Below are 18,630 nucleotides of genomic sequence, written 5' to 3' on the forward strand. Positions count from 1 at the left end.
ACAGTTTGATAAGAAGTGTGAGAATACTTACAAGGGGAGATAGATTCAATGTTTGTAATGGCTCAGCCATTCCCAGTCCTTATTCAATCCTGAGTTGATTGTATCTAGTTTGCACATCAATTCCAGCTCAGCAGTCTCTCGTTGGAGTCTGTTTTTGAAGTTTTTCTGTTGTAAGATAGCCACCCGCAGGTCTGTCATTGAATGGCCAGACAGGTTAAAGTGTTCTCCCACTGGTTTTTGAGTATTATGATTTCTAATGTCAGATTCATGTCCATTAATTCTTTTGCATAGAGACTGTCCGGTTTGGCCAATGTACATGGCAGAGGGGCATTGCTGGCACATGATGGCATATGTCACATTGGTAGATGTGCAGGTGAACGAGCCCCTGATGGTATGGCTGATGTGATTAGATCCTATGATGATGTCACTTGAATAGATATGTGGACAGATTTGGCATCAGGCTTTGTTACAAGGATAGGTTCCTGGGTCAGTGTTTTTGTTCACACTTCTTATCAAACTGTCTGTACTGGGCTAGCTTGATTATCACTTCAAAAGTTTTTTTCTCTTACTTAATTGGCCTCTGAGAGTTGGTAAGACAACTCCCACCTGTTCATGCTCTCTGTATGTGTGTATATATATCTCCTCAATATATGTTCCACTCTATATGCATCCGAAGAAGTGGACTGTAGCCCACGAAAGCTTATGCTCTAATAAATTTGTTAGTCTCTAAGGTGCCACAAGTACTCCTGTTCTTTTTGCAGATACGGACTAACACGGCTGCTACTCTGAAACAATGTTTTATGTAAGATTTATCTGAAATTGTTTGGATTAACTTCTACCAAAATGTACAGAAGGGAAGTACAAAATGTGCATATGAATGAAATAAAATTAAGTGGCAAAGCTGATGTAGTGAGTTACTTGGGAGTTCAGTTCCCTGGCCATTGTTGTGCTGGCACTCTCTCATGTAGAGACCTTGTAGGGATGTGGCAGTTGAAAGGTTGGGGCATGCTGGAACAGGAGGTGATGTGGAGCCATAAAGAGTTGTTGCAATGCAAACAGCACCGGCTTACCAGCAGAGTAAGCACGTGCCTGGGGTGGCACATGCTAAAGGGCAGCATTCCGTCCATTCTTGGGGCGGCAGACTCCAGGCAGCTTTTTTTTTTTTTTTGCACTTCGGCAGTTCAGGCGGCGGCAGTCCGAGCGTTTTGGGGTTTTTTTTGCTTGGGGCAGCAAAAATGAGCCACCAATTTTTCCCCGTGGGTGCTCCAACTCCGGAGCACCTACGGAGTTGGTGCCAATGCTAACAAGGCCAATTCAATCAGCGTGGATGTGGCCCATTCCCAACAGTTGACAAGAAGGTGTGAGTATCTCTCTGTTGATATTCACCCCTTCTTGTCAACTGTTGGGAATAGGCCTCATCCACCCTGATTGAATTGGCCTCATTAGCACTAACCCCCCACTTGATAAGGCAACTCCTGTGAGCTGAGGGGTGAAAACATTATATACCTGCCTACTGTATTTTTTACTCCATGCATCTGATGAAGTGGGTTATAGTCCATGAAAGCTTATGCCCAAATAAATTTGTTAGACTCTAAGGTATCACAAGGACTCGTTGTTGTGTTTGCTGATACAGACTAACATAGCTACCCCTCTGAAACCTGAATCCCCAACTATCGCTGTTTCAATGGGCTGATTATGTCACTGCTGATAATTTCAGCAGGCAGCATTGCTGTTGCTTGTGTTACAGGAACAAGCCACTCTGCAAAGGTGGCCTTGGCACCTGCTCCGCAACATGCACTACCCACCACAGAGCGAGCTGGAGTGTGGGATCGGCGCTGGGACCGGGATGAATGGCCGCTACCCCCAGCAGCGTCCCGAGGCGTGGCCCCGGCTTTTGTGCAGCGGCAGTAGCGGGGCGCTTCCCCTCCTTCGCCGGTAGGTGGCGGCAGACACACAGCCGTGGCTACCGGAATGTACCACTTACCCTGGCCCTACGGGGGGGTATACTTTCCAATGTAATCATGATGAATCCGGGCAGCTCCACATCCCTGACAGCGGGTATGGAGGGAGAGGGAAGGTGGACCGGACTTCCTCGTTTCCGGCGGCTGAGGCTCCCCTCTTCCCAGTCCGGAGTGGTATTTCCCGAGCTGGCCGCAGCGGAGCCGCCCGGGCTGGGCAGGGAGGCGGGTCCCCGGGCCCAGGAGCGAGACCCCGCCCCGCCAGGTTACCATAGAAACTGAGGGACTGCCCCCCTCTGGCCCCGCCCCTAGCAGAGACACGTCGCAGGGAAACGGCAGCAGCGTCCGTGTCCGGCCAGAGCCGCCGCCTCGCCAGGTGGGTTCCTGGGGCCCCTGCGTCGCGCGCACCCCCTCCCCCCCCCGCTGCTGCCCAGCCGTGCGGGAGCCGCTTCCTCCCGCCGCCCCCCGGCCGGGACCCGCGGGGTGTGCCCCCCTCCGGCCCTGCCAGCCAGTGCGGGGTGTCCGGGGGGAGCGTGAGGGTGTGTGTGCGCGCGCATAGGGGTCTCGTGTGTACAGGGGAGTGTGTGTGTCTGGGGCATCTCGGTGTGTGAGTGGGGGGAGGTGTCTGTGTGTATAGATGTGTGTGTGCAGCCCCATGCTCTGGGTCTCTGGATGCCGCCAGAACGGGCTGGATCATTCAGTAGTTGCCCTGCTCTGAAGCACCTGGCACTGATCACTGTTGTAAGACAAGATATTGGGCTAGATGGACCATTGGTTTGACCCAGTATGGCCAGTCTTGTGTGTGTAAACCTGTGTATGAGAGGCAGGGGATCTGTGTGTGTGTGTGTCTGGGAGGAAGGATGTATGTATGTGGGTGCGTATTCTAGTGCAGAAGTGCAGACTGTTGAGATGCGGCAGCTCACACCCTTCCCTCCCTGCAGCATCAGCAGGCTGTTGTAACAGCTGTGGTCTTTGCCATAGTACTTGGCTGTCAAATGTTGTGGGGGAGGGCTGTGGGGGCCCTGTTTGCTGCATAGGTGCTGCAGGGTCGTCTCCTTCCATGGTACCCTCTGGATCTGGGTGAACTTCTGCCCAAACCACGGTGTCCAGACAGGCACAGGGGAAAATGGAGCCCCTGACTCCTGGTGAGCAAAACTGCCCTGCAGTCTGCACAGTGATGCGTGGTTGGAACTTTACACATACACTGTGTTGTCATTATTAATAGGGGACATGGAAAGAGAACAGAGAAACTTAAACCAAGTTGTGATGTGTTTGATTGATAAACAAGAATGTTTTTGTCCAAACTTCTATCTATAGGCATAAGCCACAAATATTAAAGGTACACCTTAGGTTAAAAGTAATATTTTAAAACAAAACATATTTTCTTGTCTCTTTTTCATCTGAGATAGATAAAAATGGGAGGAAATGTCTAAATTACTTTACATAATTTATTAAGTCTATGTATTTTTTAATTTATCTTATCTTTAACAATGAAAACAGCCTGGTCAATTTCACTTCTATTCATCGGTGCTGGGATGTTTTAAAAGCAAGCCTTTGTCATTTAAAGAAATCATAGAGAATTCCATTCATAATATGATTACACTAAAAAAAGTTTTAAAAAAGAGCAATACAGTGAGGTGGCAAGAGATTAAAGCAAAAGAATAGAGAATTCATAAGGAACTAAAGCCTTTACTCCAGTTTATTGGGTTCTAAGGTAAGCTTATTCTGGAAGTAGTAAATGATTCAAAACCTGGATCGTTCAATATTTTTTCAACAATAGTCTTATAATGAAACAGTTGGATGGATATGTCTGGTACAAAAAAGCACAAAAAATGTCAGTTAAGGTGTTACTCCAATAGTGAGCACATCAATATAGTAATAAACACTACATCCTATTGTGCCTACAGATTGAAGTATAATCCTAAACTTTGTCACATTAATCTTTAATGTTTTAAAGTAGGATTTATAGAGTAAATTTTAATGTATTAGTTTACAAATTAAAATGGGGCTTTCTAGCAATGGAATGTGGGCTTCAGGGTCACCGATAAAAAGTATTATTTAATTACTTGTTGCTTTCTGTATTTATACAAGAAAATATTCTATCTTACCTTCATTAAAATATTATTTTGCAGATATTAAAATTGAATGTAAATTTGTTGACATTTAGCTACACAGCCCCACTTGACTTCAGAAATACCTAGATGACTAAAAACATAAAAACGGCTATGCTGGGTCAGACCAAAGGTCCATGTAGCCCAGTATCCTGTCTTACGACAGTGGCCAATGCCAGGTGTCCCAGAAGGAATGAACAGAACAGGTAATCATCAAGTGATCCATCGTCTGTTGCTGATTCCCAGCTTCTGACAAACAGAGGCTAGGGACATCATCCCTGCCCATCCTGACTAATAGCCATTGATGGACCTCTACTCCATGAGGTTATCTAGTTATAATAGGGTTCAAAAAAGAGCCTTAGCCTTCACAACATCCTCTGGCAAAGAGTTCCACAGGTTTACAGTGTGTTGTGTGAAGAAATACTTCCTTTTGTTTTTGTTTTAAACCTGCTGCCCATTAATTTCATTTGGTGACCCCTAGTTCTTGTGTGAGGAGTCACTGTAGCATTTCAGTGTAAACACTAGCTACATTTATGGGAGGAATTATCCTGTCAGTGTAGGTAATCCACCTCCCTGCTGTATACATGGAGACTTAGATTGGCTTAAATATGCTGTTCAGAGGTTTGGATTTTTCACGCTCCTGAGCGACAGTTTTGCTGACCTAATTTTCTAGTATAGACCAGGCCCAAGTGTCATAGTCATAGAATTTAAGGCCAGACGGGACTACCAGATCATCTAGTCGGACCTCTTGTATATCACAGGCTACAAACACAACCCAGCAACTGAAATTAGACCAAGGTATTACAACTCTCAGACTAAACTGTTATGTGCCATAGGCAAAGGATAGGAGGGACCAAGTTGCACCAATGCCCATGGCCCCTGCAGTGGCAGGGACTTGATTAAGTGAGATATACCCAGATGAATCTAGCAAGCAACCCACACACCTTATGCTCTAGAGGAAGGTGGAAAAACCCTTAAGGCACTACTAATCTGACCTGGGGAGAATTCCTTCCTGACCCCACATATGGTGGGTGATCAGTTGGACTCTGAGCATGTGGGCAGGAACCAGCCAACCAAGCACCTGAGAGAACAAATACTCTGTAACTCCTCAGAGTACCAACTTCCCGCATCCAGTGTCCTGTCTCCAGCTGGCCATCTCTGATGCTTTGGAGGAAGGAGACCAAAAAACAGAATATGTTGAGGTGGAGTAGAGGGAAATTCCTTCCTGACCTCTGTAGGTGACTGGTTGAAGCCCTGAAGCATGAGATTTTTTAGGAACATCTGACTTGATTCAGAAGAGACACTCAGGACTGCTGAGCCCTGTCATCCCCCTCTCCTCCCCCCCCCGCGCTATTATCACAAGCAACCCTATCATACAAGCCCACTCACAAATTTCTCCAGTCATAAAGTATCACTCCTGAATAGATGGATTTGAAACAGCGTATATCAGAGATCACTAGGGAACTTTTAAGGTGGAAGAGCAGGGTCCACATGGAGAACTAGTACACAGCATGCTGTAGATTTACATCCCAGCTTGTTGCGCAGTAAGTGTATGTCTAGATATAACCTGGATGGATGGCAGATAATTTTGCTTTTTAATTTCTTAACCAATAGTGAGGTAGTAACCACATCTTTATTCCTGTTTTCATGCATTGCTATTTGAGGATTAAAAAATGGGTTTGAAAGATGAAATATAAGTTAGTTACGTGTTATAGTTTTAAGTGTTTTTGTTCATAATTTGTCACTTTCTAAGGCCATATATTCGCCGGAGGGGGAAAGGGGAAGAAAGGGTGTATTAACGCAAGCTAGTTAATTCAACATAAAATCCTAGAGAAAACCAGGTAGTTTGTAGCTTTCATATGTGTTAACAAGTTGGGTTAAAGCTCAACCGGCTAACATGTGAAAATTACAGATTGCCTGGTCTTCTCTATCACCAGTTAAGGACAGACCTTTTTTGTGGTGAAGACGAGGCCTAATCTATTCACTACAGAGAAACTTCATTAACTCAGAGCTAATATTGGCTGGCGGTGCCATATACCTTTCCAGAATGTTGAATGCACTTGTACTTAAAGCTCTGAAAACCAGGAAACACTGTTTCACGCTGGTGGAGGGAAAAGGCTTTATCTTTGATGGAGGGAAGAATAGAACTTGTCCCTTAACTACCAACATTTTAAAGAATAAGTTGATTAGAATTATTTTCAGATACAGACTTACTTTAATGACTAATATAGGAGCCTGTCACTGAACATTTTTTAGTGAGTTTGTCAGTATTGCCAATCCCAGCTGTTTGAAATGTGAGTCAGGAGCCCCAGAATTATGAGATGGGTCTAAAAATCATGAGATTCTAAAAAAATACCTTTTACATTCTTTCAACTTACTTCTGGTTTTTGAGCCTTTGGTATGCACTCAGGTAATGTTTTAAGGCTTTGTTCTACAACCATGAAGACTCAACTTTTTTTAAAAAAGTGAGAACTGATATTCTCACATTTGCACAACTCCAGGAGCTGGGATTTTAAGAGAAACACAAAATATTGTGAGACTTGAAATAAAATCATGAGAATTGGCACATAGTTAAAAATTCACACTAAAGCATGATTTTCTACTTTCTATTGCTGCAGGTAATGCCATCGATAACTATAACTAAAAAAGCAGGAAAAATATCTTCTCTCCCTCCCTTATTCCTCCCCAGTTTATTTACTTTGTGTATAATGAGTTCTTCTGTGTAGTTACTCTCCCCTACTGTTACTGTATAAAAGATGCACTCAGACATAGGAGAGAGCATTTCTAAAAATAGGAAACTGTGACTGAAAAAACACAAATGCTGGCAATGGGAAATTGGTGTCATGCCTTAAATTACTTTGAACTCAGTTTTTTAAATTAAATAAATTGTTTACAGTTCCCTTTCAAACATGCCTGCATACTTACTACACCCTTGCAATCTTTTCAGGTGTAGGCTTTGTCAATATTTAATTCTTGGTTAATTTTTCATAACTGTGTATATTCATTTTAGTTTGCCAGGCAGTTTTGGCTTGCTATGAGGACCTAAGATGGATCCAGAAGAGCAGGAGCTGTTCAGGGACTACAGATACAGAAATTATTCTTCAGTGATTGAAAAAGCTTTGAGGAACTTTGAATCTTCAAGCGAATGGGCAGATCTCATATCTTCACTTGGCAAACTCAATAAGGTATTATATCTTGGAAGTGGTTTTTTGTTTGGTTTGGTTTTTATTTGGGTTACCCTGTGTTGATTGCTTTGAGACTAGGACATCTAAAGATCTCGTTAATGTGTCAAAGCCCAGAAAACAACTTGGGGAGCAATTATAGGTTGACTAAATAGTGAGAAGTTCGTTTTTAAAAAAACAAAAACCCCAAGGGCTTTTACAGTTAATGCAGATATTACTCCTGGGGGAATTCTGTGCCACTGCGTGCACAGAATTCATGTCCATTGCAGAAATGACTTTCTGACAGGGAAGCAAAAGGAAGCTGCAAGAGTAGTTGGGTGCCCCTCCCCAGCAGCAGGGCATGTCATTTTGGGTGCCCAGAACAGCCAGCGGAGAGGTAAATTGCATGGTTGGTGAAGCCCTGACTGGGGCCAGTTAGACCCATCCACCCAACCCCTGTGCATCCAGACACACACACCCCGCCTCACCTGGAGCCCTCCTGCACCCGGAGCCCCAGGCTCCTAGCCCTCCCCAGCCACATCTGGGGCTCCTGTCCTGCACTGAGCTCAGCTGATAATTCTGGCTTATTATCAGAGCCAGATAATGGGCGAGGAATTCCGGTCCTGGCCATTCCGTGCAGGGGAAGTGGTCAGACCCACCCCCAGAAACCTCTCCTGGGTCCGCAACCCTCGCCCCTTGCTTTCTGCCCCCATTGCTCCTCGGCCATGGGGGAGGAGAGGTCACTGTATGGGGAGCTGCTCCCTTGTCTGCCCAAGTCCTATGCATCTTAACACTCCTGCATCCGAACCCCCACGCCACCGAGCCCCACCTTCTCCACACCCGGCCCTCCCTGCCGAGCCCCATCCCCCTGCACCCACACCACCCCCTGCTGAGTTCCCCACACTCAAACCCCTACAGTGACGAGCTCCAGCCCCAGCTGCTTGGACCCCAACCAGGTGCACTTGGACCCCCACCTCACCAAGCCCCACTCCCTGAGCACCTGGACCCCCCACTGAGCTCCCCAACGAGCCCTATCCCTCCTACACCCAGACTCACCCTGCTGAGCCCTAACCCCCAATGAGCTCTGTGCATCCAGATTGCACCCAAACTCCCAATTGAGCTGCCTGCACCCAGATTGCCACACACGGAACCCTCTCATCCCACACGAAGCCCCTCAATGCTTGGATCCAGCAAGGCTGAACCTGCCTTCCCACATCTGGTGTGCCTGGTATGGAGGGGCAGGACCTCGGCATGTTTCTGGGGCAGGCCTGGCCCTTGCGGTGTGTCAGGTTTGGGTGCAGCCTCACCACCAAGTCAGTGTCCTGGGAGGAGATTGCAGAGTGATCTCCCACCTTCATGCAGCCAGTGGCCTGTGCTCCGCATTGCCATGCTGGAGCCTCCGCGTTTATTTATTGATAAATAAAATTTGCAGACTTTTTTTTAAAATATTGTGTGCAGAATTTTTAATTTTTTGGTGCAGAATTCCTTCAGGAGTAAACTATTTTAATAATTTCTATAACACAGGAGGAAGAAGATTATCTGTATATATATATGGGAGGAGAAAATGAGAAATCTGTTTATATCATTGCAAAGGTTACAGTTAAAGCAGGGGAAGCAGGTGTGGAAACTGCAGATCTCCAAGTTCAGATGTGTCTGCAAAAGCCCCTAATGTTGATACAGTTATACTAGCAAAACTGCACATTTACCAGTAACCTGCTTTGGCTACATTGTGTAAACCTTACTAACATCTCCACAGCTGTGCAAAAAGTGGAGTTAGTAGGTTTACTGACTACCTGCAGTGTGTGCTATCTTCAGAAGAGAGAAGTTGGATGGTGCTACCTGGGCTGCATGAGTTATCGGTTATACCCTCGCAGCCTCAGCAAACCTTCATCATTTTTTGGACTGATGGGCTAGTCCCTGCTGTGAGAGAGAGGTTGAGGGATGTGAGGGGAACTTGGGATCTTCAGACCGTTCCACTGATCATTTCCAGGTGTCACTGGGCACTTGCATGTGGAGGGAGATGAGCTCTGATCTTTTACCTTGGTTAGTCTTGCTCACTGGGGCCAGCTGACATCTACTAGCTGAAAACTCTTGCTCAGCTATGTAACTGACAAAACATTCAGCAGTAGAGTGCAAATCAAACAAAAAGCTTTTATCTGTTACATCAGTCCATCTGCTGTGGTATTTTTTAGACTTAATCTTCTTAGGGTTATAAGAATTGCTATACCAGATCAGACCAGTGGTTCCTCTAGTCCTGTATCTTGTCTGAGGCTATAGACCAGGGGTTGGCAACGTTGGCATGCGGCTCGCCAGCGTAAGTACTCTGGTGGGCCGGGCCAGTTTTATTTACCTGCTGACGCGGCAGATTCGGCCGATCGCGGCCCCCACTGGCCGCGGTTCGCCGTCCCGGGCCAATGGGGGCAGCAAGAAGCCGCGGCCAGCACATCCCTCGCGCGCACCGCTTCTCGCCACCCCCATTGGCCCGGGACGGCGAACCGCGGCCAGTGGGGGCCGCGATCGGCCGAATCTGCCGCGTCAGCAGGTAAATAAAACTGGCCTGGCCCGCCAGAGTGCTTACCCTGGCGAGCTGCGTGCCGAACGTTGCCGACCCCTGCTATAGACTACCAGATGCTTCAGAGGAAGGTCCAAAACACCTATTGATTGGAAAATTATGGAATAATCTGCTTGTAAGGAAAGTTTCCTCTTGCCTAAGCAGTTATTAGCTCTCTTATGTCTGAAGCATAATTAATTACTGTTTAGTTCCAGGAGTGCCCATGGAGTGTCTGTTTTTTGTTTTTTTTTTCCTCCCCTATATAGGCAGTGCAGTCCCCTGGGCAGGGATTTTATAACCTACAGACACACCGCAGATATTGCGGAGGGAAGCAACTAATACTGCTATGTTAATAAATGTATTTTTAAAATGGACATGAAAATTTATACTCCGTTAAACTCTATGAGCATAACAGTGTTGGTTAACAAGTTTCTTATAGGCACCATGACAGGTGGGTCTTCAGAAGGAACTCAAATGTGAAAAGCATTGGGGGCTTTGCTATGAGCTCAGGGAGATCCTTCCTACATAACCAGTAGCATGACTGATGGCAAGGAGATGTGTTTGGGAGAAGCATCAGAGTTAATATCCCAACTTTTTAATCTTCTCTTATTTCATGTAGTTATCAATGTTCTTATATTTTGATTTATAAATTGATTTAGATTCTACTAAGCTCTTGGCTTCACTGAATTTTTGCAGTAGTGAATTCAACAAAATAATTTGAGGGGGGGGGGGTTGTATAAACTTTTTGCCATTCAACTTCATTGGAATCTCCACTTCTTCTTGTATTAAGAAGGTAAGCTGGTTCTTGTAGGGATGAGGGGGGTAAAGGGGAGAAGAAGATGATCTCCAGTACGCCTCCTCCAACTTCGTGGCTGTGGTGAAGCAAGGGGAGAAAAGAGGTCTATGCAGCTCTATCACTCTTCTCCACTGCCTGCTGTTTTTTTGTGCTTCTCCTCTGTGAATATCTCCAGTGTCTCGCTTTGCTACTGCTTACAGTCTTACCAAGCAGTAGCAGCATGAAGCTGATGTGGTTCTTTGCAATTTCATTGTTGCCCCCAGCGTTCTGAATAGCAGCAGTGAAGCCTACTAGACTTCTGTTAATTTTAATCTGTTGCTGCTTGACAAAATTTGAGCAGCAGTGGTACTAGAGTAGTCTGCAGACTGAGAAATACAGTCCTACCACATTTAATGTTCTTAATACACTTGTTGCAACCATAAGGATTAGAGATCAATGTGACAGATACTGCAACCACATGCAGTATTTTTGGACGCCCTGTTGTATTTTATGGTTTAATGCGTGAACATGAAATAGCCATTATATGGAGATGGGCTAGACAGTATTAGCTGTAGAATATTCATAGCCCTTGGTATCAGTGTGAGTAATATGTATTTGTGTGTTTTAAGGGAAAGGAGGTGCTTTGAAGCTTGGCCTTCTGGGGAGTCATGGGAAGGACTGGTTTTACCTGTTTTCAGGAGGCTGGGGGACAAAGCAAGATTATTTTTTTAATAAAAAGCCAACTTTAAACAGACACTTTGATTTAACAAATGGACAAGACTTTGTGTCCAAGAGGTGAGACTTCAACCCTTGCTGAAGGGTTAAAAGTAGGTTGAGCAGATAGAAAGTGTGAAAAATCAGGACGGGGTAATAGGCGCCTATATAAAAAAAAGCTCGAAATATTGGGACTGTCCCTATAAAATCGGGACATCTGGTCACCCTAGTTAGAAGTTGTTAGATGTTATTCTACCAGACGCCCCAAGTGAAAGATGGGCGATTCCTGGTGTGTTTAGTGAGCATTAAAATCTTTTTATTGTTTGTTTTTTCTCTGTGATGCTTTTGCCCTAAGACTAAAAGTGCTTGCTTAGAAAGAGCTGTTCAGATTACTGGTAAATCATACCTTTCATAGCCCTTGGAAAGAAAGCTCAGCCTAGATGCTGGCCTTAAGGCAGACTGGGTTGCTGTGGATATCAGAGTATGTCAGGCAGCTGTGCAGCCTTAAAATCCCCTGTCAGAAAGGAGTAGGACAGAGACAGGTGACAGCTGGAAGTCTGAGACCTACCTAGGTCATCCTGGAGTGGACCTGGAGGAGCAGTATAGGTGCAGTTGCCCTGAAACTGTGACAATCCATTTTTTATAATGAAAGCTTAAAGACTGCAGGAATTGGTGATTTATGACCCCATGATTGCCAGGGAAGACTTTCCATTTGTCACTTACAAGAGGATTTTTTCAAGCACTACTGTAGAAAATAATTTACTATGTTTATAAAAGGTCTATTCCAAATACATGGAAGTGGACTGTGTTAATTACCAAAAATTAAATATTGACACATTCATCAGTGTTTTAAAGACTTGAAATGTTTTTCATAATTTTCCCATGAAACATAAGCAATTATAGATAAGTCTCCATATTTCTCTTTAGCATGAAAATGGGATCTTTATTGGTTAGAATTTCATGTGTTCTTTCTCCTTATGAATCACTTGAAGACATAATCCTTGATGTAAGTGCATTTCCTGGGATTTAAACAGCTTTACATCTATTTCCTATACTGTGGATGCACAGTACGACCAGATAAATCCTGTATCCTTATTTCCTTAATCTATATTTGTCAGGTTTGTAATTTCTAGTGCTCATGGCCTGTATAATCGAAATATACAAGGTCTTGTGGAAAGAAATTATTTCACAGCAGTGATTTTGACAAACTGTTCATGAGGCTCTTATACCTTTTTAGTCCACTATGTATTTTTAGAAATACGGTTATTCTTTTCTCATTCCTATTCTTGAGTAGTGTTTTTACCAGCATTTTTATTGTCTATACACACGTGTGTGTTAACTGCTAGGAAAATATTGTTTTGTTGCTAACTAACAAAATGAATGCCAGTATTTAGAATGTTCAGTACAGATTGCAGTGTACAGGATTTGGTAATCCTTTTTTTAAATAGTCCTGGTGCCAAAATGTAATTACGCTATTGCAGGTTTTGCCTTTGTGTGCTAACAGAATGGGGTGAGGTTCTGTAAAGTTACTGCTGATAGCTTGCCTCTAACAGCAGTTTTTGACTGAAACTAGTGCTGGTACATTATGTGTAGACTCATCCATAATGTTAGTGCTTTTAACATACATGCTTGTAGCCAAAATATCTTTAATTAAATTTATCTAAAATTTTATTATGCAGAATTAGGGTTGCCCAGTGCTAGCTTGTGCCCTTCAAAAATGTCAAGTTCAGCAAAATTCAGACTCCTGAAAACCAGGAAATACGAGGTATTTTACAAGGTAAAATATCCATCCAATCTTACCTCTGCCCCCTGGAGCTGGCAAGAGCCACTGGGAACTATCTGTGTGCGTTCCAGCTGCAGTCACCATGTTAGGTGTAGCTGTGCTGGTTGGTAGCGATATGTTTGTGATATGAGGAGATCTGGGGTCTAGTTTGAGGAGCATCACAGAGCTGTGATCGAGATGATGTGAGGAGATCTGGGTCTGAATCCTCCCTCACATGTGTGATCAAAGGAAAGAGGTGCATATGTACCTTGAGGTTTCAGTCTGGCATCCTTTCAATATGGAATTGTGTAGGCTGTGTCAGGAGAAGGGCACTGGGATGATCTTGCTATGGGTATTGACAGTATTAATGGGATATGAGAGCAGTCTGTGGATTTAATGATAGGTAGGGAAAAGCATAGGTTTAGGTGGTATCCTGTGTGCATGTGTGAAGAGGGTTATAAATTGTTAAATTTAACTAATGTGGTATTCTGTCAGGGGAGTAGGCACTTAGGGCAGGTGCGGAGATCAGCTGTCCATTACAGTAAAAAGTGTGTGTGTGTGATGGGTATTTTGGGACATCTCTCAGAGAGGGCATAGTTAAGGTTACGTGGGTGTTTTCTTTAAATCTGTATTTCCTGGTTTTCAGAAGTTTGAGTTTTGATGAACTCATGGTTTTAAAAGGCCATGAACTATCAGCAAAGGCAACCTTAACTGTGTTTTTAAGGAAGCTTTTTGCAATTTAGTTTCTTAGGGTGTTTCTCTTTCGCTTAAAAACAAACAAACAAACAAAAACCCCACATATACACCTCTATCCCGATATAACGTGACCTGATATAACACGAATTCGGATATAACGCGGTAAAGCAACACTCCGGGGGGGGGGGCTGCGCACTCCAGCGGATCAAAGCAAGTTCAATATAATGTGGTTTCACCTATAATGTGGTAAGATTTTTTTGGCTCCCAAGGACAGTGTTATATTGGGGTAGAGGTGTATTCATAGACGTTAGTGGCCATTTAGGCAGTTGTAGTTCTCACCTCGGTATTCAGTTGACATGCTACTCTGGCTAGATAGTATTCAAAAGACATAGCTTTTATACAGTGCTTTTCACCAGTAGATCTCAAAGAACTTTATTTCCTTATTCCCAATTTATATATGGGAAAAAGGTGAAGTGACTTGACCAAGGTCACTCAGCAGGCCACTGACCTTGTCATCTTGATGTGATGGTCTCAGCTAAATGAGAACCCCCTGGGGAGATGAATATAACCTGAAATAACCACTCTGAGATGTGTGAACTGCTCCATTGGAGAGCCTCTGATGTGTCAAGCATGCCCATTCTCAATTTGGGGGGAGGAATAGCTCAGTGGTTTGAGCATTGGCCTGCTAAACCCAGGGTTGTGAATTCAATCCTTGAGGGGGCCACTTAGGGATCTGGGGCAAAAATCAGTACTTGGTCCTGTTAGTGAAGGCAGGGGGCTGGACTCAATGACCTTTCAGGGTCCCTTCCAGTTCTATGAGATAGATATAGATATAGATATATATGGAGATATACCTAATTCCTCACCCTAGTGTTAGCAGTGTGTTCTTGGTGCATGCTCCAAGCAAGTCTGTTCTCACCTCCTCGCCCACAAGGGCATTACTTCCCCAGATCCTGGCTCACATGGGGACAGAGACCCCCCAGATCACATAGGTGTGGGGTTCAGACCCCCTCCCAAGAAGGTAAGCCCCCACAGAACCTGGCTCACATGATGGGGCGTCAGACCCCCATAGATGGGCAGTGCCCCTCAGATCCTGGCACACACAAGAGTGCAGGGACTGAGGTTCAAACACTCCCAGAGGGGCAATCCTATGGAGATGTAGGAAGAGGGACTCCCTAGAAAGTTAACACCCACCGAGAACCTGGCTCACATAAGGAGGGGCATAGAAGGGGGTCAAACTGCCATACATGGGTCCCCAGATCCTGGTGTGCACAAAAGAGGAGACTGTAGGGCTGACAGGCACTCCTGCTCCTATTCCCTACCCCCTTGTCACTCACCTTCATGTCTCCTTCCCAATGTCCCTCCCTCTCACCTGAGGCCCCACTCCTCCTCCTCCTCCACCCTCTACAATGGCCTTCCCCTGTCAGCAAGCATGTGCACGTCTAATTTTTTTTACAAAAATACTTTTATTATGTTCTCCAAAAAATTAAACAAAAACAAAACCCCCACAACTCTGATGGAGATGGATTTTTAGCAATATGTCTTCTGACCTTTTCCAGATTTCTGCACAAGGTGGGACTCAGGCTCATACTGGCTCATAAGTCAAATTCAAAGGACTACTGGTTATTCTCTTAAGCCATCCAAGCCTCTTAAAACTTCCAAGGCTAAAAATCCTGTTAACTCTTCTGTCCACACATGCTCATTCGTTTGGTGCAACACCAAGAACTTCAGAGGCTGATGATCCAAACTAAAGAGTTAGTCTTTGGCAAATAGCATTGTAATCTGATTTTCCCCAAAGGGCTGGTGAGTGGCATGAACCCTGTTGGGGTAACTCTCAGGTGTCTGAGATCCTGGTGTGATGATCTCAGCCCTGGTTTGATCTCTCTCTGGGCACAAAAATTCATTGCCAGAACATGTCAGCTTTAAGAAAAGCTATATCTCAGGAACTTTATGCTCAAATGGCCTCCAGTTTGGATCACTGACCAAACCCTGAGGTTCATCTGATAAGCCATACAAGAAACATGAAAGTGTTTTGAGGGGTTTTTTTGTTTGTTTGTTTGTTTGTTTGTTTGTTTGTTTTTTAAGAGGCTTTCTGCTTTTGGAGTGTCATCTCAGAACTCAAAATTTGTATCGAGTTGTCCTCAGGGAGAGGCAGGGAGAGATGCTGGTGGTTTTTAGTAGTAAATACGCTCAAAGGCTCCATTTCAGGTTGCAGCCCATTATGCTGGATTCTGTACAAGCATAAAAAGAGAGAATCCCTGTGCTAAATGGCTTATGGTTGTGGAATTTGCCAAACTGTTCTCGCTGTTTCTTATCCACCCTGCTCTTTGATTCAATAACTTTTGATAGATCCATTGGGAAAACCGATTATGGCTCTGACTGACCAGACTACCAGTGAGTGCAGTTGGTAAGCAGAAGCTTCACAGGGGAGGTAGATGATGGTGATTGTTGTTCATGTGCACATTTCTGCATGTGAGCTGACAGCAGCAGAGAATTTGGCTAGCATTTCCCCCCCCATCCACCCTACGGCAATGGTGCTTTCTCTGTCCTGGTAAAGAATATTGGAACAATAACAGAACCTAGAACGTTTGTGAGCTCCATGACTAATACCTCTACCAATTGTGCAATGCTAGGGTGACCTCAGATTTAGAATGTGCTACCATGCATAAAGCTGAATAAGTTTGGAAGGGAGGGGAATTGTTGTGGCCACTGGTGATATTTTTACCTGAACCGTGGGGGGGCAGAAAGGCTGGCATAAAATGAGGCAGAACGTCAGAGAGACAGAAGGTGCAAACGTCAAAACAAGATCCTCTTCCGTGGCCTTGCAGGATCCCCTCCCACAAGCCTTTCAGTTACTAATGTCACCGGAAAGGGACAGGAAGTGGCAGAGCTTATACACCATGCTTCCATGCTGCCCTCCATTTATTTTCTTGCAGGCGTAAACTGACTGCAGGCATAAATCTTCCACCATCCCTGGTTGGATATAATCTTTTCAATATGGAACCATAGGCTAAGTCATCTTTCTGACTTGCTCCCCAGCAGGTATAAGTTTTTCAGTGCCAGAACAGTGCTTACCTCTTCCTGGTCACAACATACACATTTAAGTTCTGCCATCAGAACAAGTTAGGTTTGCAGTGTTTGTGAGCTACTCCAACTAAACTGACAAAGGTTAAACCTACAGAAAATCATCTTGCACTGATTGCACTCAGATCACAGTGATGGCTAGACTTTTAAGCATTTAGTTTGAAGATTCCATATTTCACCGTTTTTTAAAATGGCTTCTAAAGAGAAGAAATTCCAAAACACACAATCGTATGTATTTTATAGTTCAAGAAATAATATCAATACTGTAATACAAGAATTTCTAATTTAATGAGTTTTGAAGCAAGTTTAAAAAAAGTTGGAGGTGGGAAGAATCAGTTTTCCTGGAAAGAGATTTCTGAAAGCCCCAAATATGAAGGTACTGGGACTGGTTGTAAATACGTACTCTGAAAACATTGTAGTAAATAGTGCCATCCTGAACTCTGTAAAAAGGATCTTGTAGAGACTGTTTAGGCTATACTCCTGGCTCCTATGAGAGCCTCATGAGGAGGCTGTGATGAGCAAGCCCACTTTCTTCAAGTTATAGCAATATTATGGAACACTCTGGGGGATGAGGGAATCATAGACAAAGACATAAATAGCTTGAATATTAATTCTATATAGGAAGCATTCCACTGTTGCTTTTGTCACCGCTCAGGGCAGCAGTACCTGTTTTCCCCCTAGTGGTCCAGTAAGGGCACCCACTCTCAGTCCCCTGCATTTGTTGTGGTGTTCTCCGCAAAAGACAGTCTGCCTAAGCAGGTCCCTTCAGAGACTGTTAACTGTGTGATTGCCACAGTTATAAGTTACCACAATATTCTTTCGAAGCAAGCATATTTTATTCTTAAGGTAAACGCAATACACAGAAAACATTTAAAATAATAAAAGAACCTACACGCATGCTAATAAGCTTACTAGTGATCACCCTAACTCTAGCATGGGCTCTGGCAGGAGCAGTCCTTCAGAACCCCACCCAGAGGTTTTCTTGTGGTTTCAGGTTCATCACCGCTTCAGCTCAGAACAAGAATCCAGTCTTATGTGGCCTCGGTAGGACAAAGTCCTTCCAACCCTTCCCTAAGGATTGGGGCCCTCTAGGGACTAGTCTGACCACTTGCTGAATTAGAACAAAAACCCGGAGTCAGTTTAAACTCAGATTATTTATCCCAATTGCCTTCCTTTGTCAGTTAATCTCTGAGACTCCAATTTGATGCTTTGAAAGGTAGTCCAGCCAGACAATGGGTCCCCTCCCCAGGGTGAAGCTTTAAAGGGCTGGTAACTGGAGGCATTCCATTAGCATACCCCACCTCTCTAAAGAAGTTGCCTACAATCCCACAATAATAGAGACAATTGCATTTTTAATACAATTAAGTTAAATGATACAATGATGTTAAATTTAATTTAGTAAGGTTTGTCCAGGATAATACAGGACCTTGTCATAGCTATCAAACTTTATCGCTGAGGCTCCAGTCCTCTATTGTCTTTAATTCAACCTGCTAACTCACATGAAAACTACAAACTTTGCCTTATGCTCGCCAGGATTTTAACTCTAGTTAAGAACACATCCCCTCCAGTGAAGAAAAGGCTTAAGAAAACTCGGAACAGTCAGATTTTTCCTTTTAATCAGATCATGAAACATGGTTTATTGAAATAGAACATCAGTACTAAAAGTACATAAATGCAGTGGCCAGGGCTATGTAATGTTAGTTTTAGGTGTTTGTTCTGGACAGCAATAGCAAGTAAACAGCTCATGGAATTGTTTTTAAACTCCTGTTTCTTGTTTTCTCTTTCCCCACCACTATCTGTGAAAATCATAGAAACTCT

At 44.1% G+C, this 18,630-nt stretch overlaps 1 protein-coding gene across 2 annotated transcripts in view; it reads left to right on the forward strand.

Moving 5' to 3' along the window:
- The first annotated feature begins 2,266 nt into the window (after positions 1-2,266).
- Positions 2,267-18,630, forward strand: part of DOP1B (DOP1 leucine zipper like protein B) — a 91,705-nt gene continuing 75,341 nt past the window's right edge. For both annotated transcript variants that reach the window (XM_054048850.1, XM_054048858.1), the window contains exons 1-2: positions 2,267-2,334; positions 7,080-7,254. In XM_054048850.1, coding sequence (XP_053904825.1) covers positions 7,117-7,254 — 138 coding nt within the window. In that variant the 5' untranslated portion in view covers positions 2,267-2,334; positions 7,080-7,116. The remainder of the gene's footprint in view (positions 2,335-7,079; positions 7,255-18,630) is intronic.

The sequence above is a fragment of the Malaclemys terrapin genome, chromosome 1 (genome assembly GCF_027887155.1).
Source record: "Malaclemys terrapin pileata isolate rMalTer1 chromosome 1, rMalTer1.hap1, whole genome shotgun sequence".
Classification (NCBI taxonomy): domain Eukaryota; kingdom Metazoa; phylum Chordata; order Testudines; family Emydidae; genus Malaclemys; species Malaclemys terrapin.